General features: G+C 37.7%; 1 protein-coding gene across 16 annotated transcripts; it reads right to left on the bottom strand.

The window, feature by feature from the left end:
- Window positions 1-958: 958 nt before the first annotated feature.
- LOC107789537 (putative F-box protein At4g22060) lies at window positions 959-8,006 on the bottom strand. 16 transcript variants are annotated; one of them, XR_012701986.1, is made up of 5 exons: window positions 6,769-7,988; window positions 6,295-6,445; window positions 3,331-3,497; window positions 2,455-2,623; window positions 959-1,992 (listed from the first exon to the last, which is right to left on the bottom strand). XR_012701986.1 is itself a non-coding variant. In XM_075236777.1 (2 exons), the coding sequence occupies exon 1, from the start codon at window positions 7,955-7,957 to the stop codon at window positions 6,770-6,772; it is 1,188 nt and encodes a 395-aa protein (XP_075092878.1). In that variant the 5' UTR covers window positions 7,958-7,988; the 3' UTR covers window positions 959-1,992; window position 6,769. The 16 variants fall into 16 exon arrangements, 1 of the variants encoding a protein (XP_075092878.1); XR_012702001.1 differs by having other exon boundaries at window positions 2,455-2,556; window positions 3,331-3,507; XR_012701987.1 differs by having other exon boundaries at window positions 3,331-3,507.
- Between the last annotated feature and the right edge of the window lie 17,729 nt (window positions 8,007-25,735).

Raw genomic sequence — 25,735 nt, forward strand, 5'->3', positions numbered from 1 at the left:
TCAACCGAGGGCGGAATATAGTACTCAAGGTGTAACCGGTCCTGTTTCTAACGGTCTCGAAGAAAGCTCTGCCAGCTCATCCGACAAGGGTCCGTGATTCTTGCCATTAACCGATCATTATGGCGGAAGTCACAGAACTAGTCAAAAAGGGAACCAACGGTCTTCAAAATCAAGGACTTATGTTTTTATAGTACAATTAAATAATACCCTAAAGGGCATGTCTCCCTCAATATATAAAGGGGACTTGACAATCCATGAAATACATTGTAACATACGCTCATAAGCAATACATTTTCCAAGCTCATACTCTTTGATATTTTTTCTGTCAATAAAGGTATATTCAACTCAAGAGTGACTGTCATTCTTAAATTGAAATCATCCAATTCCTGTGGTTTTGCAGTTTATTTTATCGCTATTTATTTCAATTACAATCTAATTTATCGCTTTGCATCAAGTTAATTCACATGTCCTTATAACCACTAACAAATTCAATTGTTATCCGATTTTTGAGGGTAAACATGCATGCATGTGTTTATTCATCAAATTACTCACGATCAGTGATACAGACTTTTTTTTTTTGCTATTAATTCTTTTTTATTACTAATATTATGAAGATGACAATATGACAGTGTAGTTAGTCTTTGGCTTTGGAGTAACTTGGCCAAACGCGCTATTAATCCGGAATATCCTCTCTATTCCTTTTTTAGAGTTATTGACCCTAATATATTACACAGAATAGTTGTACAATATTAAGTCCTATAAAAGCATAAAGCTAAAGCTAATTCCCCTGAAGATATTATTCTCTCCAAATATCACCCATTATATTACATCTTTCTTTAATTACAATGACCCGTTAAACTTTCTGGCTACCGAAACATAAAAAATAATCTTACGGCTCCCCGTCAACTTTCAAGAAAAAGTAAGTTTTAATCATTTACGTCATACAAATCTAGAAAAGTTAATGTAACAGAAAAGCTTAATATTAAACTGAAATAAAAGAGATTACAAGCTTGCAATCCTCAACTTAGGGAAAAACAAGGCCAGGAAACGATAAAACACAAAAGGAAGGCTACTGTCTCGTGGTTTCTTTCCTTTTATAGCTACAAACACTTGTAGTTTCAACCAGGCTTCCACTCACAATCTGCTAATCTTTTATTGCATTATCTAGCCTTGTTACTGCATCTGAATTTAGAGCAGGCCCGAGTTGATCTTCATGCTTCTCCGGGGCCAATTCTCGAGTAGAGTTCGTAACAATTGAAGTGATGAATAGTAATATGCAAAATTTCAGATCATTGTTCCTGTGAATAAGTAATACGAATGACATGAATTTCCCCAAGAATACAGGCTACCGCTTGATTTCACACTCCTCAAACGGGGAATTAATCAGTTCAGTAGAAAACAATCTAGTAGCTAGCACCCATAAAATTGTAAGAGAAACTATTAGGAGGAAGTCAGATAAAAAAGGAAAGCCCGTAGGTGGTAGCCCTTCCCCACCCTGACTGAAATTCCCAACTGTAAATTGACTGGCCTCGGCAGAACTGTTGGTGATTCAATAACCAGCAGGCCACTTCACTCTGACACTAGTATTTGAACCTGGTCCTCTGTTCATGTACTCACCATAAAGTGTCTTCAATGCAAAATCACCATTCCATTCCAACCATACAACAGACTCTATTAAACTGCCAATGTACGACTGAAGAAAGACAGTTCTCGAATATTCTTTCCAGGGACGTCCTAGACAACTCTTGAACGATGATTGTACAGGAATCAAATCCACAACAGCTTCCACTTTGCAGTTCAGGATTGAAATCCCAGTATTCTGCTTTGGATTTCTCTTCCTTGGGCACTGAACAGGTTTGGTATGCGAGAACGCTGCATTGGTCGAAAGCCGATAAGTCTGAGCTACTCAGAAGATCCACTGCTTGGTGCATGCTTGGTCCCGCATAGTTTTCAAAGGTGACGCCTTTTGCTAAGAATCCTTTCCCAACACGGCTGCATTAAAAGAGATTCATGAAATGTTAAAGAAAAGAACTTGAAGAACAAATACTGACTATCTCGATTCTTCTACTGTCGTCATTCACTTAAAAGTTTTTCGAAGTGATAATGTACAGGAAAATGTTAAGCAAAGACAATTAATTAAGAAAGAACATGCAGGAACCAAAGAGGATCTATTAATTGAGTGGGTAATGACGTAATGTTCCATTGAGCCTTTATTGTCTATCCTAAATGATTTGAATTGGTTTGGTCGGAGGAGACTGAAAACACCATTGTTGGATTTTATTGCGCTTGAAAAAGAAATTATTGAAGAAGACAAAGTGGATCTATTAATTTTTGAAGGTTTAGGTTGAATCTAATAATCGAAAATTGTCAGGGTTGGTATTAGATAGTTGTATATCAAATTTGAAGTCATTTGGATGAATTTTGAAGCAAAAATGTGATGATGAATTTTCTCACCGACATGTTGTGATGATCACCAGAATTTTGGCCACAAATCCTGATGAACCACAAGGATTTTCAGCACATAAGTTAAAACACCCACCAAATGTTAGTTTCCTTCTGTGCAGCAATCAAGAAGATAACTGTTACGCATAAGGTCACTATGGAAATCTATTAAGAACCTGACCTGCCAAGGAAAATGTAAAACTTAAAGGGAAGCCAACATACAAGGCAAGAAGAGGAAGAAAGAAAATAAGTACTTGTAACATTTTCTTTTCTAATGATTGAGAATGTACATTCTATTAACTAGTACATTTCAGCATCAAAATAAAAAATATAAGTTGACATTTTCTTTTTCTAATCAAAAGGAAACATCTTGACAAAGATTAACATTTGTTTTTAGAACAGCATTGCCATGCTTAGATTCCCTAGAGTAGAGAAAACTTGCATCAGGTCCTGGCTCCTCTCAAAAACCACTATATGTGGAGAGCTTTCCCTCATCGAAAAGCTGACCTGGACACTTCTAGATATGAAGATCTAGCCTACGTCCCACCCGTTTCTATTTTCTCTCTTGTATTCAAGCCATCAAGGGTAGTATAGATCCTCATCAACTAAGAATCTAGGCAGTGAGAGCACTTTACGTTAGTCAAGTCAAGGATCAAAATCAATTCTGCAACTCTCCTCCTTCCTGGTAAGAATCTTTCCGCGCATATTTCGCGTCATTCCAGAAAACAAAAATTGCAGTTAAAAGGAGTACATAACTAAGATGCTCATGTGAAATGTGAGATACAAGCATGCAGAATGATCCGTCTAACTGGCACAGCATAAGTACATAAAACAGAAGTATAGACATGGTTGTTTATAAAGCTAGAATTTATTCCTAGTATTACTCACAGTTTTGCAGCACTCAGGATTTTGCCAATTCAATCCATGCAACTCATTAAAAAAGCCATCGTCCTCCCCATGACATGTCATGCAAGCAGAGTTGTGCCAATTCAGTATGGCACATTATGCAACTTAAAATGGCCGTTATCTCATCAATAGAGGCATCTATCTGCAATCTATATCAAGCTGAAAGGATTTATTATAACTGACTATCCAACAAATAGCCCAAAAAAAAGAGGGAACGCCTTTATGTTATTTGCGTTAACAAATTACAGAAACGATGCATGTAAGGAACAACGTTCATAATTAAAGATATGAAGCCCTAATATGTCGAGCTAAGTACTCATAATCCAAAACCTACTTCTTTAGATCATGTCCTAATATGTAAATCCCTGTATTAGTTATGTGTCTTACTTTCCTTTCTAGTATGTTTCAAAAGAATGTCCAAAACATTTCATGTTTTCATCAAAACTCAGCCAATGTTTGTTAGATTCCTTAAGCACACTAGTAAAAACTAGAAGACGCATAGGTGTGTGATGTTCACATATTAGAAAGCCAAAATCATACAAATAACATGTATGACAACAAAAATACTACTGTGCAGCAACGATAAGCAGATTAGTGCACAGAATGGTTAAACACAGCAGTTGTTTCAAGTTTCACAGTAAGAAGCATTAATATGCCTTTCTACTGTGTTGAAAATGCCAGCTCTACCAAGGCTAGTGATACTAAAGTTAAAGAGCCAAAATTCCAAGCTATCTGGTATGCTAAAGATGTTCAAACAAGCAACTATGATACTGCTATCTAACAGGAAAGCGAGGTGTAAATAATCAATCACCAGTTCAAGAATAGGTCCTTAGTTAAGGGACACACTCCTTGTACTTAAAAGGCCTTATATAGCATGTGGACATAATTTCTACTCTTTTGAGGCCAAACTACCATTTCCGAAAGACACAAATCTGTTACTTTATATAAACTGTCCAGTTAGATTCCGTTAAAAAATTTAACAAAATACTCCGTAGTGAAACCTCAGGGCATCTCACCTATCCTTCCTGTCCTACTTATAACTTAGAATTCAAGAGCAGAAAACTTTTTCTGACCCAAAAAGAAATCATAACAAATTTCACCTGGAGCAACATCATAGGACTGCTGGAAAGTAACCAATGCAAGTGGAGATATACTTCTGTCCAGAAGGAAAGAAGAATGGAATAAAGGGCAGCGGATCTACGGAATTGAATGAGTTCGAAGATATACTATAAGGTCAATGTAGTGTTATGTATCTGATCCTCTCTATAATGCTAATGAAACTGAAGACTATATCTAGAATACATTTCAATTACACATTTGGTAAAGGTAAGATTGAACTCCTTAAATATTTCTCCCATTAAGGAAAGAGCACATCATTGCATACAATATGTTTCCCTAGAAAGACCAAACATCTGATTCAATTCATCAAATTGAAAACCTAATACTGTGTACATTGAGACAATTCTCTCTCCTTTCTTATTATTACCTGCTACTTATATTTAGTAGGTGTATAAAATATAGAAGTGCAGTCAGGTAACACTGAGAAGTCTAAAAGAATCAGTTCATATACAGCCAAAAGATAAAAAAAGAAAGAAAAGGAATTCCTAAGAAGTGAAACAATGGCAATCTATTCAGAACCTAACCTGTCAAGGAAAATGGAAAACTTAAAGGGAACCCAACATACAAGGCAAGAAAAAGAAAGAAAGAAAAAGAAGTACTTGTACCATATTCTTTTCGAAAGATTGAGAATGTAACATTCTATTATCTACTACTTCTCAGTGTCAAAACAAGGATATAAGTTGCTCTGACTTCTGGTACATTTTCTTTTCTAATCAGAAGGAGACATCTTGACAAAGATTAACATTTGTTTTGCTAAGAATAGCATCGCCCATGCTTAGATTCCCTAGAGTACGGAAAACTTGCACTAGGTCCTGGCTCCTCTCAAAACACTATATATGTAGAAAACTTTCCCTCATCGAAAAGCTAGCCTGGGCATTTCTAGATATGAAGATCTAGCCTACTTCCTTTCTGTCTCTCTTCCCTCTCTTCTATTCAATGGTAGTACAGATCCTCATCAACCAAGAATCTAGAAAGTGAGAGCATTTTAGGCTAGTCAAGTCAAGGATCAAAATCAATTCTGCAACTCTCCCTCCTTCCTGGTAAGAAACTTTCCACACATATTTTGTGCCATTCCAGAAAACGAAAATTGCAGTTAAAAGGAGTACATAACAAGATGCTTATGTGAAATGTGAGATAAGATATATATGGCAGGGTTGGTGCATGTTCCTAAACCAGAATGGATGCACTGACAATGCTACTTACAAAGCTGGCAGGGGCAATCTGGAGAACAATTTTTTTAAAGTATGCATTGGGCAGATTTAGCTTGAAAGAACCCGTAGATGCTTCGGGGGAAAGTAGAACACTTATCTTTTGCAAAGTGTCTCTTGCAAAAAGTATAGAATTTGTACTGGAATTCATTGATTCCGTATATAATTGAGGGTTGGTGCATCTTCCTAAACCACAATGGATGCACTGGTGATGCTACATAGACAGCTGGCAGGGGCAAATCTGGAGAACAATTTTTTTCAAGTATATGCTGGGAAGTTTTAGCTTGAAATAACTTTTAGAAGCTTCAAAGGAAAGTAGAAGACTTATCTTTTGTACACTATGAATGTTTAAATAATTTGACTATTAGACTATTAGTGCATTGCAAATAATATAGAATTTGTACCGAAGCTCATTGATCTGATACATAATTGAGGGATCAAATCCAGATAATTTCATTCCTATACAGTTCCTCCTAGGTGTTGTTAATAAGATTACTTATCAAAAAGTCAATCAAAATAAATCTAATAATGCAACAAAAAGCTGAACTGTGTAAAGCAAATAGCATATAGAATTCTTATTGAACAACTTTGGAAATGTATCAGATGAAAGTATTGTTACCATTTGATCTCGGGCTCCATAACACCATCAAGCAAAATATTTTATAGGTAGATAATGGTCCTTCCTGAGTGAGATATAAGTGTGTGTTACAACTGAAGCCTGGATCCAACCTGCTTCATCCTCCCAACTCTAAGTTAATAACATTTTAAACCTGCGCCGTGTATGTCTTTATTATAAAATTCTCCCTACTACAACTACAATGACATACTGGAAAGAGATTGAATGTAGGAGGGGAATCAAATGAAGGGTTAATATTTGCAAACTAAATATCATAAGCCATCTAGAGAAAGCACAATTAGAATTGATTAAATAGGATAACATTCATACATCATCCACCATCCATTAGCCACAATTACAAGATTAGAAGATTACATTGAAGGAAAATAAATAGATCAACTTAACTTTAGAATGATAATTTGGAAATAATAATAAATAAGCATACTATAATTCATGAGCGGAGACGAGTGAAATCACATTATCTGAATGACGGTATGACCCAAGTTGGCGGGCAAATACGACTTAGTGATAATCCAGGATAAAAAGATTCGATTTTTCCATCTTCAAGATCGTAAGCTCCCATATCCCTTCCACCACCACCTTTCACGTAGTTAAATTCCTCAACCCAATCATCAGTAAAATATATGTGATTAGGCTTGACTCCTTTAAACTTCGAAGAGTCAATAGAACTTGCTCCATTACGGCCCAAAAAAATTGTTGAATCTCCCAAGTCGTTGATGTCCCTCAATTCACGTTTTATTACATCTAGTTCAGATAGTTTAAATTTAAAAGTATCATAACCATCTTCTTCTTCATTATGATGGGCAAACCGGGTAACAAGTAATAGTGCACCTTGCAACTCAACTAGATAGAACTGGACTGACGCTTCATCAAAGATCTTATCTTTAAGCCGTACAAGAAAGTGCGACTTTACAATTGGTTGAGCAATACTAGGCCCTGCAACGTCAAAAACCCTAACTTCACCAGTGTAAAAGACAGCAAAAAATTGACCCTTATAATAATTCATAGTAGCGACTGCGCCCCCGAAATTTCTAGTGTCAATATTAGTCCAGTTGAGGTCTCCAGGTCGCCAAAAAGCCAAGCAGTTACTAAAATTAAAATAGGAAATCACCAGTACATAATCTGATGTATGAGAAGGATTGGCAGATAAGATAGCTTTGTCTATACAGCGATAGATTTGTCCTTTAGGTACTTCGTCGAGACCCTCAAAATCACTTAAGGCTTGTCGTGAAGGAAGTTGAATTTGGTTACGGGAGAAAGGATGCAACAAGTTAAACTCACCATTACATGACATGGTAAACAGCCACCCCTCTGATAGAAAACACTCTCGCCCTCTAGCTTCTGGGAGAAATATGCGTGAAACTTTTTCCTTGGACAGAGAGTAAAATTCTCGATAATCATCATCTCTATCAGCCAGCATAAGCAACGGAAGTTGGGGAGAAAGCAAATCAAAATTATCCTTAGTGGCAGCAGTTCGACATGAGGTACAAACAGCACCAAAAGCAATGAAATCTTCCATCACTTTAATACGCTTTGCGATCACAGGAATGAGATCGTGCGGCAATTCTGCCCAGCTCGCCATGGATGGAAGAGGAGCAAGAATATCAAGAGGAGGATTGTGTAGGCTAGAAACAGTTCGGGGCATTTATGTAGGCGTGTAACTTCTTCCTATATTGACAAGGATTTGGAATTCCAGTACGACAAGCCCGAGATATTTGGACTTAAATCGTAGAACTAGTTCTGAGTTCATTTGGACTTTAAATACTGGCCCAAAAGTCTAGTATGGACATGTGTGCTACGGCCCATATATTATCATTCAAATTAGCAAATTTATTCTTAACAGCATAATTTAGATAGATGAGATAATTTTGTCATTGCTAGGAGCCAGGACTTCTTTCCCATAATAGCGCAGAAAAAAAATAGAATTATCCAATAAGTTTGATACCATAGAAATTTATCAAAATAAAAATAAAAGTGATTTTTTATTTGAGTGCTGCCCCCTGTCGATCCTATTTTGATATTGATTTGCTTTTACAGAACATTAATATTTAGCTAGTTAAGAAGTTGAATTTAGGCCAGCCAAAAGTTTCAGCTACAGTAGGAATGTAATAATGAGCAGAAATGCAATCAATGCCATGGACTATGCTACCGTAGAGTACTTTTACAAAAGTCTGAATAGAATGATACTATCACTGTTTTGTGTGCCTCTCGTTAATCGTTATATTTATGTAAATTTTAACTTTGGTTTTTTGCGAAGAGTAAATTATGCTATATACCTATTCTACCCAAAAATATTATCCGGCTTTATTTATTCTAGAAATAATTACAGTATATACCTATGCAATCAAAAATAATTATCTGGACATCTATCTTCCTATTTTTGTTTTATCTGCAGCTAACTTTTCTCCTCTCTTTTTCTTTCATCCCAAATCATTTTTCTCTCTCTTTCTCTTTCTTCCCTTTCTGACGTTGCCAGTATCCCTATATTTTTTAAGTGGATGTATGATCTATCCATCTTTCCTTTCATGTCTTTATCATCCATCCCAGGAAAATAAAAAGCTAAAAAAAATCTATCAAAAAAGAATAAAAAATTCTAAGGTTGTATAGGTAGTCATTATTTGTAACGACCCGACCGATTGTTTTGTGTATTTGTGCCTCCTTTCCCTTTTTGATGCTTTACACATATGTAATTTTGGCTTTATAACTTGCGAGGTTGATTGTTTTCGTTCCGGAAAGGTTTCAGGTTGTTTTGGACTCTTTCGTTCTTGGTTTAGAAGTCTAAGTAGGAAATGTTGACCAAATTTTGATTTTTGTGAAAACAACCCTGGAACAGTGTTTGTCCGGAATCGAATTCGGTGGTACGGAATGTTGATTTGTATTGTTTTGCCGAAAGTTGGCAATTTGAGGTTTAGATGATTTCTCAAGTTGACTGTAGGGTGACTTTTGGCTATCAGGCGGGTAGAGGTAACCCTAGAGGGGGAGGCCATGCTCGTTTCTATGCTTTTCCTAGTAGGACGGAGGCGGTTGCATCGGATGTTGTCGTTACAATAATTAATTCAAGAGTATATAATTAACTACAATAGTATACTACTATTTTTTTTTGTTGAAGAAATGAACCAATCCTCTAAATACCAAAATAACATATTATATACCATTTTGGTTAATTCAATAGTGTCTAATTTATTGCGTTGAGCTGGCGAAGAAGAATTTGTACTGTATACCAAAATGATATACTATATACCATTTTGGTATATAATTCATTCCACTAATATACTATTATAGTGTACTATATTATGTAACGGTATACTCTTACAATTAGGTCCTTTAAGAACTTTTTGAAATTTTTATTGACAACTGATATTATTTCTGTTTAATAATTGAATTTAAAAAATCTTTTTAAAACTCTTTGCGTACAATTGTATACCCTGTTGGTATAGCTATATACTATACTGGTATCACATGTTAGTTTGTTACATTATTTTAGTTGTATTAGCTATATTTAATTGGTACACTATTTGATTTTCCTTAGTAATAGTAGAATAATACAATATCTTGAATTTTTTAAATTTTCCTTTATGCATGTGTATTATGTAATCATTTTGATTTTTTCTTTATGCGTTTGTTTTATATAATAGTACAATATCTTGAAATACATAATTATATTAATATGGATACACTATTTTTGATTTTTCTCTTTGTGCATGTGTATTATGTAATAGTAGTATAGTCATATATAGTTGCCTGGAATTAATTAGTAGAAATGTATACCCTATTGGTATAATTATATGTCATATTGGTATCATATGATAGTTGAAATATTTTTTGGTTGTTTTAGTTGTATTTTTAAGTGAATTCTATTCTAAAATGATTTATATAATCATGTTTTGCTGTGTTGGATTTTCTTGTACCTATGGACATAGATTTTGTGTATTATGTAATAGTTTTTATATTTATATGCAGTTGTTGGAACAACCCAGTACAACTATATACCCTATTAGTATAGCTATATATAATATTGGTATCATATACTAGTTGAATCATTTTTTGGTTGCATTAGCTGCATTTAATCGGTACACTATTTGATTTTTTTTTAATAATAGTAATATAGTACAATATCTTGAAATACTTTATTATATTAATATGTGGTACACTATTTTTTTTTATTTTTCTCTTTATGCAAGTGTGTTATGTAATAGTAGTATAGTCATATAGTTGCCGGGAATTAACCAGTAAAACTGTATAACATGTTGGTATAGTTATATGCCATATTGATAACATATGGTAGTTTGAACATTTTTTTGGTTGTTTTAGCTGTATTTTTAAGTAAATTCTATTATGAAATTATTTATATGAAAATGATTTGTAGTGCTGGAATTTTTTTGTGCCGATGGACATAGATTATGTGTATTATGTAATAGTTTTTATAGTTATAGGCAATTGTTGGAACCACTTCATACAACTATATATCCTGTTAATATACAGAATGAGCAAGTTGCTTTGCGAATATTTAGCTTGCAATGCGAGCATATAATTTTCTCACTTTTATTGTATCCTTTAATGTTTTGGTACAGTAGTATAGTCGCAGATAGTTGTAGCAATATTCTAGAGTAATCATATACTCTATTGGTATACATGTATACCATATTGGTATCATATGATACTAGAAGTCTTTTTTGCTACTTATATTTTTATTGCATTTTCTAATATTTTATTATCATTTATATTATAACTAGTATATATGGAGATTTGGTGGCCGTAGATTATATTTTTTTGCTTCATAACTGGTTTTGTTACTGCTAATGGTAGATTGTGTAATGATATTTGTAGGGAAGGAGATCAAGGTTTGCATGGCAATCACGTGGAATTAGAAAAGGAACAAGAAATAAAGAAAATAAATAATAAATAATAATAATAAAGAAGGAGTCAAATTTGAGTGTGAAATAAGTTACGGTAAAAATAACAATAATACGATTTGGGCAAAAATAAATGAATAAAAGAGAAAAAGAAAAAATAAGAAGAAAACGAGAAAAAAGAAAAGGAGAAAAGAAAGAAAAAAAGGAAAAAAAGAAAATAAGCATAGACATAAAAAAGAATTGGAGAAAAAAGAGAAAATTCCCCGCAAAAACTATTATGGGTAGGAAATGTAATTAGTTTGATGGGTAGAAAATAAAATGGGTAGGTAAGAGTAAATAGTTTTGTTTTTGTGGGTAACTATGTTATTTACCCTTTTGCGAAGGCATACCAAATGCTCATAGTCGGACTAAGTTGTGTCCAATTAGCAACACGACAATTTATATGAGTAAATAAATAGCGCAAATATTGTTCATATTCATATTTATATTTATAAATATCGCTCTTTACGGTTGTGCGAGGAAAACCTTTATAAGTAGGATTATAAACTTTTCTAATATAATACACAAAGTGAGGGTTAGAAGGAAAACTATAGGGTAAGCACATAGCAGTAACCATTTTTGCCAATTCTTCCCGATCTTTTTTTGGATCATAATATAAAATACTACCGGTAACAATGTTAGTTCTCGGTTGAAATTGATTTGACCCGGTACTAAGGTCAGTCTGACTAGGTACACTCCCCCCCTTTTTTAAATCCACTAGGCGGTGTGCTTAGGGCTAGGTTTTATATATAAAAATAAAAAAAGAACAAAAAACAAAGTGTCAGGAGGTCTTAGACGATGAAAGTAATAAAATTTGAAGAGTACATAGTTCCTATTATCATTGTTGAGTAATGAACTCAACATTGATATCACATTATGCAGCCTATAAAGGAACTGATTTATAAAAACTAGCCATGAAATGTCTTTGCTGTTGAAGCTCAGATGGGATCTTCTTTTGTGGCGCGTTTTATCATATTCCGAGTGGTGAATCAACTGTGAGAAGAAAGAATCCAGTATCATGCCTGTCTAACTTGTTTTTATGTCTGCATCTGCATTTTCTCTTGAAACCAGAAATGTATTTGCTTTCTCCAAAATTATGGTACAACTATACTCACCTCTCAATGCCTGTAACCGCTTACGAGCATGTGTGAGCATACACTTTTTGTGGGGAAAATAGTGTGATCTGTGATTTTGCCCGCGTGTGCCCTGTTTGAGCATGTGATCGTGTGATCTCCAGCATCCCTCAGTGTTAACAATTCCAGGCATTATTCTCCATGCATCCATGCTTGTGCCTACTATTAATACACCTTCAAGATTTTGAAGTTGTAGCAAATAGTAGGTCATGGATACAATATCATTCCTGATTTTGCATTCACTTATGCATGACCTCATTCTGTGTTTTGTTGAAATCTATGTATGGAATCCCTCCTGGGCTGTCCTACCATTATGTCGCATTGATATATACACCCAGTTTGGATCAAATGAGTCCGAGATATGTTACCAAACAAGCCATGTTGATTGCACTGTCCAATATTGCTCCACTATGCTGTTTTTGTGTCCAAATTTGTGTGCATCCCTTGTATATTTACTTGAAATCTTTGCATGATTTGATCTCTGTGTTGTTGCATGAGAATGTTGCATTGAGATTATACATATCAACACATCCATTTTACCCAGCAAAATTCGCCAACTCTAACTGTTTGAATGAACTTTCATTTGTAAAAATGGGCAACAATATCATACGAAAATATTTAGCTTTATCTTGAGGGTGTAGCAATATATGTCTAGTCAAACTTTCTGCCCCCGACCTCCAACATATTTAAAAACTAACTCTTTGCCACAAGTTTTACACTTAGTCCTATTTTTTTTCTCTTAGTTGAGTAAAAAATGGCCAAACAACATATGTTTCTGTCCGTTTAGAAGGTTGTTTAGAAAAAGTAGTGGCAGTAACAGGAGGGTCAGATGGGGCATCATTTGGATTATTATTAGTTAGGTTAACTTCAGGAGCAGTATTAGTGAGTGTATCATCATCGGGTTGCGTTTCATCAAAATCTATTTCTTTATCATCATTTTCATCAATAGTTGGATTACCATAAATAGCATTCATATATTCATGGTTTAATTGTTCACCGGGTGCAATATTATGGCAAAATTGATTCTCGATAAATTGTAATAAACTATTATCGCTATCAAGAATAGCAGGTGTAGGACGGGTAACAGGTTTGGGTCGGGGAGCCGGGGGAAGTGGAGGAGGAACATATTGACCACTAGATTCACCACTATTGGATTTTTTCTTATTTTTACTAAATATTTTTTTAAGGAATAAGCCATCTTAATTAATCAAGCAATACAAAGTAAATAGAACAAACAAAACTATAATATTAAAACTTAAGAGTTGGAACGAGTTTACCGAATTGACGAACAACTTGTTGAAAATTAATTATCGTTGAAGACTTGAAGACTTCAATTCACCAACTTCATAATTTTTCACAAATTGTAACAATAAAGTAAGCAATTATAAAAGAAAATTAGAGAGAGATTGATGATTTTGTGAGAAAAATGAAAGAATGAGGGGGTATTTATAGTTAAAAATAGGGAAAAAGTATAATTATAAAAGGGGTTAAAACAAAGTTGGGGGGTTAAATGGCTATTTTGTAAATAGCCAACGGCTATTTTGGCAGAGGAAATGGCTACATTTTAAATGCCCCAACGGGCAAATTTTTTTTTTTAAATTAGAGCCGTTGGGACCGTTTAGGCCCGCTAGGAACGGTCTAGTCCCGGTCCCATCCCGGTCCCAAACGGCCCGGTTTCGCGGGCCTCGCGCAAAGGACCGATCCACTTGCCAGGCCCACCTCCCCCGGTCCTGATCTTAAGCGGTTAGGACCATTTAAGCCCACTACCCAGTCCTGGGCCGGTCCCGGTCCTGGACCGACCCACTTGCCAGGGTTAGATCAGCTTTAGGGTGCCAAGGTATTTTCAAAGATTGACTTGAGGTCTGGCTATCATCAGTTGAAGATTAGGGCATCTGATGTCCCTAAGACAGCTTTTCGAACTCAGTATGAGCATTATGAATTTTTAGTGATGTCATTTCGGCTAACAAATGCCCCAACAACATTTATGGATTTGATGAACCGGGTATTCAAACCCTATCTGTTTCTTTTGTGGTTGTATTCATTGATGATATCTTGATTTACTCCAGCAGTCGGGAGGAGCATGAGCAACATCTTCGAATTGTGCTTCAAACTTTGAAGAATAATCAGTTATATGCCAAATTTTCAAAATGTAAATTTTGGTTAGACTCAGTTGCCTTTTTGGGGCATATTATATGGCAGAAGGCATAAAAGTGGTTCCTAAGAAGATTGATGCAGTTCAGAATTGGCCTAGACCTACGTCAGCTATAGAGATCCGGAGTTTCCTGGGTATGGCAAGTTATTATCGTTGGTTTGTGGAGGGATTTTCATCTATAACATCTCCATTGACCAAATTGACCCAGAAGGGTGCCCCATTCAGATGGTCAGAGGAATGTGAGTTGAGATTTTAGAAGCTCAAGACTGCTTTGACCACGACGCCAATGTTGGTATTACCCACAAGTTCAGAATCTTATACGGTGTATTATGATGCATTTCGCATTTGGCTTGGTACAATATTAATACAAGATGGCAGAGTGATTGCATATGCGTTGCGGCAGTTGAAAGTTCATGAGAAAAATTACCCTGTTCATGACTTAGAATTGGCAGCCATTGTTCATGCGCTGAAGATTTTGAGACATTACCTTTACGGTGTCTCATGTGTGGTATTCACAGATCATCGTAGTCTACAGTATCTATTTAAACAAAAAGACCTCAATCTGAGGCGGAGAAGATGGTTGGAGTTGTTGAAAGAATATGATATCACCCTTCTATATCACCCTGGAAAGGCCAATGTGGTGGCCGATGCTTTAAGTAGAAAGGCTGTGAGTATGGGCAGCCTTACGTATATTCCAGTTGGTGAGAGGCCGCTAACTGCAGATGTTCAGACTTTGGACAATCATTTCGTGAGATTAGATATTTCAGAGCCCAGTCGGGTTCTAGCCTACACAGTCGCTCGGTCTTCTTTATGGTGCTTGAATTCTCTAGTCACCATGCTCCTATCTACTTTAGGTGGCTCTGCAATCCCCATCAAAATATGGTAAGTGTTAAGGAGGTGGTTGACTTTAAAGGGCTTCATATGGAGTGGTTTGAGTAGAGGTGTAAAAAGTGGTATTATACCACCATTCGACATAAAAGATGAATTCGGCCGAATCAGAAGGTGAATTGGAACAGTAGCACCTAAGATAAGTTTCAAGACATCTACTGATAACATCAGTTTGCCCATCGGATTGAGAATGATAGGCAGTGGAAGTATTCAATGTAACCCCTTGAATAACTAATAAATCATGCCAAAGTTTACTTGTAAACATAGGATCTCTATCACTAACAATACCCTCAGGCATACCATACAATTTGAAGATTTTCTCCATGAACATCTTAGCTATACAGCTGCTGAATAAGGATGGGTAGGAAGTGAGAATATTTGGTTAGTCGGTCAACTACGACCCCTATAACAGTCTTCCCATATACAGTGGTGCTAAGGAGGTTGCTATGGGATATAATGGAGTTCTGTGGATGCAGGGCAGTTTTTGTGTTCCTAATGTGGATGGACTTCGTGAATAAATTCTTGAAGAGGCCCACAATTCACGGTATTCAATTCATCTGGGTGCCGCCAAAATGTATCAAGATTTGAGGCAACATTACTGGTGGAGGAGAATGAAAAAAGATATAGTTGCATATGTAGCTCGATGTTTAAATTGTCAGTAAGTCAAGTACGAGCATCAAAGACCTAGTGGTTTGCTTCAGAAATTAGAAATTCCTGAGTGGAAGTGGGAGCATATCACTATGGATTTTGTTGTTGGGCTCCCACAGACTCAGAGAAAGTTTGACGCAGTATGGGTCATTATGGACAGGTTGACCAAATCAGCAAATTTAATTCCAGTAGTAGTTACCTATGCTTCAGAGCGGTTAGCAGAGATTTACACTCGCGAGATTGTTCGCCTTCACGATGTTCTAGTGTCTATCATTTCTGATCGAGGTACACAGTTCACCTCGCACTTCTGGAGGGCTGTACAACGTGAGTTAGGCACGCGGGTTGAGTTGAGTACAACATTTCATCCACAGACCGACGGACAGTCAGAGCGCACTATTCAGATATTGGAAGATATGCTTCGTGCTTATGTTATAGACTTTGGAGGTTCTTGAGATCAATTCTTGCCACTTGCGGAGTTTGCCTATAATAGCAGCTACCGGTCGAGCATTCAAATGGCTCCATATGAAGCATTATACGGGAGGCGATGTCGTTCGCCAGTTGGATGGTTTAAACCTGGAGAGGCTCGGTTGTTGGGTACTGATTTGGTACAGGATTCCTTGGATAAGGTCAAGGTTATTCAGGATAGACTTCGCACAGCTCAGTCTAGGCAAAAGAGTTATGCCGACTGTAAAGTTCCTGATATTGCATTCATGGTTGGAGAAAGAGTATTGCTCTTGGTTTCACCTATGAAAGGTGTAATGAGATTCGGAAAGAAGGGTAAGTTGAGCCCTATGTATATTGGACTCTTTGAAATTCTTGAAAAGGTGGGTGAAGTAGCTTACATGCTTGCACTACCACCTAGTTTATTAGCAGTTCATCCGGTGTTCTATGTGTCTATGCTCCGAAAATATCATGGTGATCCATCCCATGTATTAGATTTTAGCTCAGTCCAATTGGACAAATATTTGACTTATGAAGAGGAGCTGGTAGCTATTCTAGCCCGGCAGGTCCGACAGTTGAGGTCTAAGAGTTATCCATCAGTTCGAGTGCAATGGAGAGGTCAGCCGGTAGAAGCATCTACCTGGGAGTTTGATTCAGACATGCGGAGTAGATATCCACACTTTTTTACCATTTTAGGTATTTTTCTAATTCCGTTCGAGGACGAACGTTTGTTTTAGAGGTTGAGGCTGTGATGACCCAAAAATTCATATTTAAATTTAATAATTATTTCGGTATCCTAAAACCTCATATAGCACCATTCAACTTTCCTCGACTTGCGTGCGCTGACCATAAATTTTTCGGAAAGCTTTTATGTGAAAAATGAATTAAAATGTGAAATGGAGCTTTAAAACTCATTTGAGTTGACTTCGATCAACATTTTGAGCAAACGGATCCGGATCAGTATTCTGATGATTCCAATAGCTCCGTATGGTGATTTTGGACTTAGGAGCATGTCCGGAAAATTATTTGGAGGTCTGTAGTTAAATAGGCTTGGAATGGCAAAAATAGAAATTTAAGTTTGGAAGTTTGACCTGGGAGTTGACCTTTTGATATCGGGGTCGAAATCCGATTCTGGAAATTTGAATAGGTCCTTTATGTCATTTATGACTTGTGTGCAAAATTTGAGGTCAATCGGACTTGATTTGATAGGTTTCGGCATCAAATATAGAAGTTGAAAATTCTTAAGTTCATTAAACTTGAATTGTGGTATGATTCGTAGTTTTAGCGTTGTTTGATATTATTTGAGGTTTCGACTAAGTTCGTATGATATTTTAGGACTTGTTGGTATATTTGGTTGAGGTCCGGAGGCCTCGGGTGAGTTTCGGATGTTTACGGGTTGAATATTGGACTTAAATAGCTGCTGGAATTTTTTGATGCCTGTATCTGGTTTACTTCATCGCGTTCGCGAGGAGTTTCCCACGTTCGCGAAGAGGAAAATTGGACTTGCCCATTTTGTGCTTCGCGTTCGCGACCGGGGGCACGCGTTCACGAAGGGTCGAAGACAAAGCCTCATGTTCGCGATCGAGGCCTCGCGTTCACGAATTCATGGGCAAAGCTTCGCGTTCGCGATCGAGGCCTCGCGTTCACGAAGGGAAAAGCCGGCCTGGGGTGAAAATGTGCTTCGCATTTGCGAGACCAGGCTCGCGTTCGCGAAAAAGAAATCCCCGGACAGCAGCACTTAAGTTCTGGAAATGGGATTTCGTCCCATTTTTCATTATTCACGATTTTGAGCTCGGGTAAGGCGATTGTTGGGCGATTTTCATGGAAAAATATTCGGGTAAGTATTCCTTATCCTATATTGATTATATTTCATGATTCTATACTCATTTACATCATGAATTCGTTAATTTATGGGGGAAAAAAAATCAAATTTTTATAAAATATTCAAAAAATGTGAAATGAAGATTTGAAGGTCAATCCGATGTGAGAATTCAATAATTTTTGTATGGTTGAATTCGTATCAGAACGGGTGTTCGAATTTCATGAGTTTTTCTGGGATTCGAGATGTGGGTCCCACTGTCAATTTTTTAAAAAATGAATTTTGGATTTTAATCCGAAAAATTAGTAAATTCATATGGAATTACTTCCTACGATTCATGTTGAGTATATTGAATTGTTTGTGACTAGATTTGAAGCTTTCAGATGCGAATTCGCGAGACAAAGATTTATTGGAATCTTGAAATTGGTTGCGAAGCTAGGTAAGTGTTGTGGTTAACCTTGACTTGAGGAAATAGAACCCTTACTTTATTTGTTATGTGAAATTTATGTGAACGACGTATAGGCGAGGTGACGAGTGTCTATACATCGTCAAATTAATTGTTTGCATAATTATTTGAAAATCATAAATTATTTTAAATCATGAATTAATTATTTCTCTCATATTCCTTGCTCAATATTATGCCTTGAATCCATGCTATAATTGCTATATACTGATTTCATTTATGTGACATAATTGATACTTGACATTTAGCATACTAATTATTAAATTGCCTATTTCCTCCTTAATTTCCGCAATTAATTGCTACTTGTCATTACTTATTTCTAAATAAATCATAATTATTGTATGCTTGTTGTCTTATTAATTCATATTAATTGTTGTATTTATTGGAGTAATTTCTTTTATAAGAATTGGTAAATTATATTATTTGAGGAGCGGGTTGCACGCCGCAACAGAAATGAAAGTCAATATAGTGGAGGAGCGGGTTGCACGCCACAACAGAATTGATTGAAATGAATATATTGGGGGAGCGTGTTGCACGCCGCAATAGAATTGATTGAAAAGATATATTGGGATCGGGTTGCACGCCTCAAAGGAATTGAATATATTGTGGGATCGGGTTACACGCCGCAACGGAAACTGATTGAGATAATAATTGATTATGACTGTCGAGTTGGCTTCAACTGTTGAAACGAGTTGGCGTACAAGTTAATGTAAGTAACCTGCCTTAGCTTCGTGTAATGACCCGACCGGTCGTTTTGAGCTCTAGCACGTCGTTCGGCGGTTTGAGGCCACAAACAGCTTCACTTCAGGTATTATGACTTGTACGCGTGGTCAGAATTGAATTTCGGAAGTTTAGAGACAATTTGGAAAGAAAATTCTCATTTCAGAAGCTTTAAATTGGAAGAATTGACTAAGGTTTGATTTTTTGAGTAAACAACCTCGGAATTGAGATTTGAAGGTTCCAACAGGTTCGTATGATGATTTTGGACTTGGGCGTATGTTCGGATCGGGTTTTGGATGACCCGGGTGCGTTTTGGCGCCTAATGTGGAAGTTGGCATTTTGAAAAAATTTCAATGTTATCGATGTCCAATTGGGATTCCTATTCTGGGAATAGCTCCATATGATGATTCCGGTATTAGAAGCGCGTCCGGAAGTGGATTTGGAGGTCCGTAGGTCATTTTGGAGTCGTTTGGCGAAAGTTAGAAATTTGAAGGTTTTTGAGAAGTTTGACCGGAAGTGGACCTTTTGATATCGGGGTCGGATTCCAATTCAGGAAGTTGGAGTAGGTCCGTAATGTCGAATGTGACTTGTGTGCAAAATTTGAGGTCAATCGGACGTGATCTGATAGGTTTCAGTATCAAATATAGAAGTTGGAATTTCTAAAGTTCATTAAGTGAATTGGGTTGCGATTTGTTATTTTGATGTTGTATGATATGATTTGAAGGCTCGACTAAGTTTGTAATGTGTTTTGGGACGTGTTGGTATAATTGGTTGAGGTCCCGAGGGCCTCGGGTGGAATCCATATGGTAAACGGATCGGGTTGAGACTTGGAAGAAGGGCTGAGGGATGCTGTCATCTGGTGTAACCGCACATGCGAGGTTTTCACCGCAAGTGCGGAGGGCGCAGAAGCGACATAGGAGCCGCAAAAGCGGAGCAGGTCGCCTAGGTAAAGGACCGCAGGTGCAGAGTTTTGGCCGCATCTGCGCAAGCACAAAAGCGAAGGGTTGAGCGCAGAAGCGGAAGAAGGCGCAAAATCGGAAGGGTCTCACACCTGCGAAGCCGCATGTGCGGCCACTGTTCCGTAGGTGCGGAAATGGCGCTGGGCAGAATGGTTTTAATAGCGAGATTTGGCTCTTCTTCTCTCATTTCTCACTTGGTTGGGGCGATATTAGAAAGCTCCAAAGGGATATTTTCATCAAGCAACACAAGGTAAGTGATTTCCACGTATTATAAGTTAAATACATGGATTCTATGAGGATTTAGGCATGAAAATTAGTAGAAATTGTGGAGTTTTGGTAGAAAACCTAGAATTTGGTATTTTTGGATTTTGACTATGAATTTGGGCATTGAATTGGAAATAAATTATATATTTTAGTTCGTGGGGTTATGGGTAAAGTTTATTTTCAAAAATTTTCGGAATCCGGGCACGTGGGTGTTGTTTTTCAACTTTTCGAATGGAGCTGGGAATTGTTGTAAATAGGATTATACTGAGTATTTGAGTATATATTTATGGAATTTCTCAAATTTTGACTAGTTTCAGAATGTTGGGCGTCGGTTTGAGTTGTTGGAAGGCCTTGGGATCCTGTTATGGAATTCCGGAGTAAGGTAAGTCTCCTTTCTAACCTTGTAAGAGGGAAATAACCCCATAGGTGAAATAATACGATATGTGCTTCTATTTGTGGGGGCTATGTACGCACGAAGTGACGAGAGTCCGTGCGTAGCTACTATTATGCTAAGTCCAGGTAGTCTAGGACCCAAATCATGCTATACTTGCGATATTTGCAACCTTATCGTTAATTTAAATTTCTTAAATCATATTGAACTTGGTAAATGAATTTTTAAAAGGTTAAACTTCGTTTTTCTTGGCCGTTAAATGAGAATTAAAATTTTCTTGGATAATTGCTCCTTAAAGAATTCTTGATTGACTGTTGAATATGTTTATCTTTTGTGGAGCGGGCCGAATGCCTCAACAGATTAAATAGATGCATCTATGGTTCGCGCCGTTCGACCCTTGGCAGTGCACATTTTAAATATTATATTGGACCCGGCCATACGACCTCGACATGATTTGCGCATGATTGAATTGATTACTTCGACATTTATAATAAATGATATTTCCTCATTGGCTTGAGACAAATTGATAAATGATGAAAATAAATTTGGAAACCTCCTATTAACAAAAGAATTGTTTACTTGTTCCATGTTATTGAGTTATAGTCGTTTTATAAAATCCATGATTAATTATATTATCGGTATATTATTGTTGGCCATAGTAAGGCCTTTCGTCACTACTTCTTCGAGGTTAGACTTGATACCTATTGGGTATGCATTGTTTTCGTACTCATACAACACTTGTTGCATATTTTTGTGCAGGTGCATATATGTCTAGTGGCCTTGTGTGCGCATAGGCACGGTTATTGTGGGAACTTAGGTGAGCTGCATTCCACGTTACGAGTCCGCAGCCAGCAGAGTCTCCTTCAGAGTATTAATATTTCTCCTGTCCAAATCTGTATTCCGGATTTTGGGTCGTGACAACATGGTATCAGAGCACTAGGTTCACTGAGGTCTCACGAGTCATGATCAAGTCTTGTGGATCAGTACAAAGACGTCTGTACTTATCTTCGAGAGGCTACAGGGCTGTTAGGAGCACTTCCCTTCTTGATTGCTCATTGTGCGATTTGATTCCTATGAGGCTTATGACTTCATTTCCTTCCTATTCAACCTTATGCGACGTGAAGCGTTTGTTATCTAACGGGAATCGAGGAATTGTAATAGTACTACAGATGTGGTGCAGGATGTTTCTCCCTGCGTATTCGATTGGGCTATTGACGTCGCTTTGCCGAAAGGCGTTCTACCGTTTCAGCTCAGTATCAGTACTACCTAAGGTTTTGAGATTTGGCATTGATTATTATGGTAGTTTGTGCGTTGCTATCGCACCGTGTTGTGTAATGGTAGGATGCTGGACTATGCGTCAAAGCAGTGAATGACTTGGAAAGAGGTTTTACTCAGTGCATGATTCAGAGATTCAATATTTTATTTTTGGCGAAGGAAAGGCAATGGGACTATGAATGTTCAGGTTTGGGTTGACGGAGTAACGAGACTTGGTATTTCGAGCATGGTGGAATTTTCATCTGTGATGTGGTGTCGTCGCCCTGGATTAAATGTGTTAAGTTTGCCGATGTTATGGTCTTCATTAATTTGCCTTCGGGGAAGGGTAGTGTGAAATAGTGCCGGGGAAGCGACTGTCAGAGGTCGCAATGTGCGGTGGTTTAGAACTTAATCGGTGGTCCGGGTGTTGAAGGTTCAAGGAAGATGATCTTCGGAAAGGTTTAAAGTTGGTAATGATCGATTGGTTCAAGTGCTACAGAGATAGATTTTGATTTAAGGCAACAACTGGGCAATGAAGGATGAGGAAAGACATGTGGGAGGTGTCTTGTCGCGGTTAAGTTTCTAGAAGGCCAAGTGTGAGAAGCAGAAATCGAGTAGTTGCTTAAAGGAGAAGGTTTGACCAAAGTGGGAGAGTGGCAGAGTAGCATATGGGTTCTGTGGTAGGATAGCTACATGCGTTGCAGAAAGTTTAGAGTGATTTGGAACTCATGGTGGACAGTGACTAAGTCTACGAACTTAATTTGGAATATTGGCTGCTATACGGAGAAGGAGTGGATACGACGGGAAGGAGTTGCCTAATAGGAAGAATACAACATGACTTTGGATGGGAATGTACTGTCTCACCTTTTAGTTGATGTCCTTGAGGAGTGAACAGACTTGTATAGCTGGTGAATGAGCACGGGCTCAGGATGGGTTACTGATTATGTAGTAAGTGTACCCAGTGCAACGACGTTGGAAGACGTCGGCATGTAATTTCCATAGGTGGGTTATCTCCTATGAGCAGGTCAGCGGTTGCGTGGCTGACGAAGCTTCTACGAAGAATTCTACTGGCTATCCGGTGAGAGGTTGAATATGAAAATGTGGCTAGTGATTCAGAGTGTTCATGAAATGGTTAACAGGAAGATTTTGAGGCAAATTGGCAGGTTGATTATGCAAGATCATGTCAATAGGGGATAAGGAGTCTTGGTGGACTCCAGAATTATGGAATGGTAGCTTCAAGCTAAGTGAGAGATCCCCCATCGCCTACGATTGAATTGCATGGTTGTCTACTTATGAGGTTTCTGGTTATCGGCATATTGGTGGGTTGTTACAACTAAGGAAAGAGAACATTAGTGGTAATTTAAGCAAAGGAATGTGTGCTGTAATTGGACTTATCGATTCATGTTCAGGTTTTGGGAAGACTCAGACTTTATGCTTCGTGGGAGTGTGATGTACAAGGAAAAGAAATTTAGTCGGTTGCTTCTTTGAGGGGGTGTATCTGTGCTATCAGGGCCTTGGAGTTGATTATATTTGGGACCGAGTCAGAGTGGGTGACTCTCAACAACGGTCCTAGTGGAGTCAAAAGTTAAAGTGTGGTGCCTAAGGATTTCGAGTCAGTAGTATGGTTGAGTATCGAGCTTTTGCAGCGGATTATGAAAAGGGGCTTGGAGTGTTCTGTGTTATCTTTGGTCTGCGGTGTAATATGAGAGGAATGGGAGCAAATGACTTCAGATTCATAGAGAAATTGTCATAATGGGAATACCAGTTGAATACATGCAAATATGCGCACAAGGAGGGTATGAGATGGTTCGTGGGTTTTGGAGACAATGTGGTCTCGTGAAATAGGGTCACTCAGGATGAGTGTAGATTGAGTTTGTTATGTGTTGAATGAAGCTATCATTATTCCTAAGGCAAGTCTAAGGTAAATTAGAAGAAGTCGGATCGGTTAGCAATGGTTGAATTGGCATGATGGTGGCAATGATCAGTTCCTTCAGCGTGTTAAACCATGCATGTGATTTGTGGCGGTACGTGCGATGCGTGACGGCCGTCGTAATTGACTTTATTCGGGGGCATTCGAGTATTGTGGCATGTTATGTGTAGATGGATCCCGTAAAAGTTATGGTGGTTTAGACTACCACTTGAGGTTTGTATTTTCTACGATTACGGGAATTTAGTCGCGTGTTGCTATGGTTCTCCTGAAATGAGTTAAGTGAAAGGTTTCTATATGATGAAGTGTGTACCCTATTAGTGGTTTAGGAGTTATAATGAAATTCTTGTACATTTGCGTATTGGCATGATTAGGTGCAAGAGGTAGCATGGGAATCGGAAGTCGGGAATCAAGGTTGCCATTTGGTGTTGGTAGGAATGTCACGAGATCGGATGAGCGAGAAAGGACCTAGATGGTTAGAGTCAGCTGGTATTGCCTTTGGCGTCACCTGAGATCGGTATCTTGTATGGGAGGCTTTACGTACTGATTGCGGATTCTTGATTGCTTTACAACGTTTGTGTGGCTGGTGGCATGGATGTGCAGACTCATTGTCTGGTGCGAAAGGTCGTGGGAGCTTGTCCCACGGGAAGATTGTATAAGTGTGACATGTAGTCACTTGATTGATTGAAGATTTAAAACCAAGTGTGGAGATTTTTGGTACTATCGCTAATGTGAGAATTTATGCCTGAAGGGAGCTCGATTCGTTTAATTGTGGACTGTAGAAGTATGTTCTGGATTTGACGGTTGTTCTTATGTGTCGGGGGTTATTGTGGATCCTTGAAAGGTTATTAGCCCAGTACGGTACGATCAGAATCGGCTTGAGGTCCGTGGATGAACCTAAAATATGAATGTGGGCTCTATCTCAAGCCAGATGTGTTCATCTCAGCATAGCGCTCCTTATGGAGGAGTATTCGGATGTTGGATGTTATTTCGTCGTCGGCTATTTCATGTAATACTATATTGTGCCGTGTGGTAATGAAACAGCTTGATTAATTGCATATGTGTTGAGGTTCCATGTAGCGATGGTGTTATGTGAGCAGGATGGCTCTCGAGATGCAGATCATTTATCGCACCTTAGTCATGCTTGAGTTTTGTAGCGTATGGCACTATCTGTCTCCCCAAGGATGGTATTATGCACTTGGCGTGCTTGTGGTTGATAATCGGGTATTTTGTAGTTATGAGCATTTTAGCTCGGTAAAGTATTTCCTTATAGGTTATCATGTGTAGATCAGGTGGCACGCCGCCATAGATATATGGTAGGATCGGGTGGCACACCGCCACGGGTATGTTATTTGGATCGGGTTGCACGCCGCAACAGTATTATGTGTGGATCGGGTTGCACACTACAATAGTGTGATGTTAAGTAACAATTTCCTATATCTATTATTGTGTGTTTTGTTTCTCATTTTTCG

Source organism: Nicotiana tabacum, chromosome 2 (assembly GCF_000715075.1).
Source record: "Nicotiana tabacum cultivar K326 chromosome 2, ASM71507v2, whole genome shotgun sequence".
In the NCBI taxonomy this organism is placed as follows: domain Eukaryota; kingdom Viridiplantae; phylum Streptophyta; class Magnoliopsida; order Solanales; family Solanaceae; genus Nicotiana; species Nicotiana tabacum.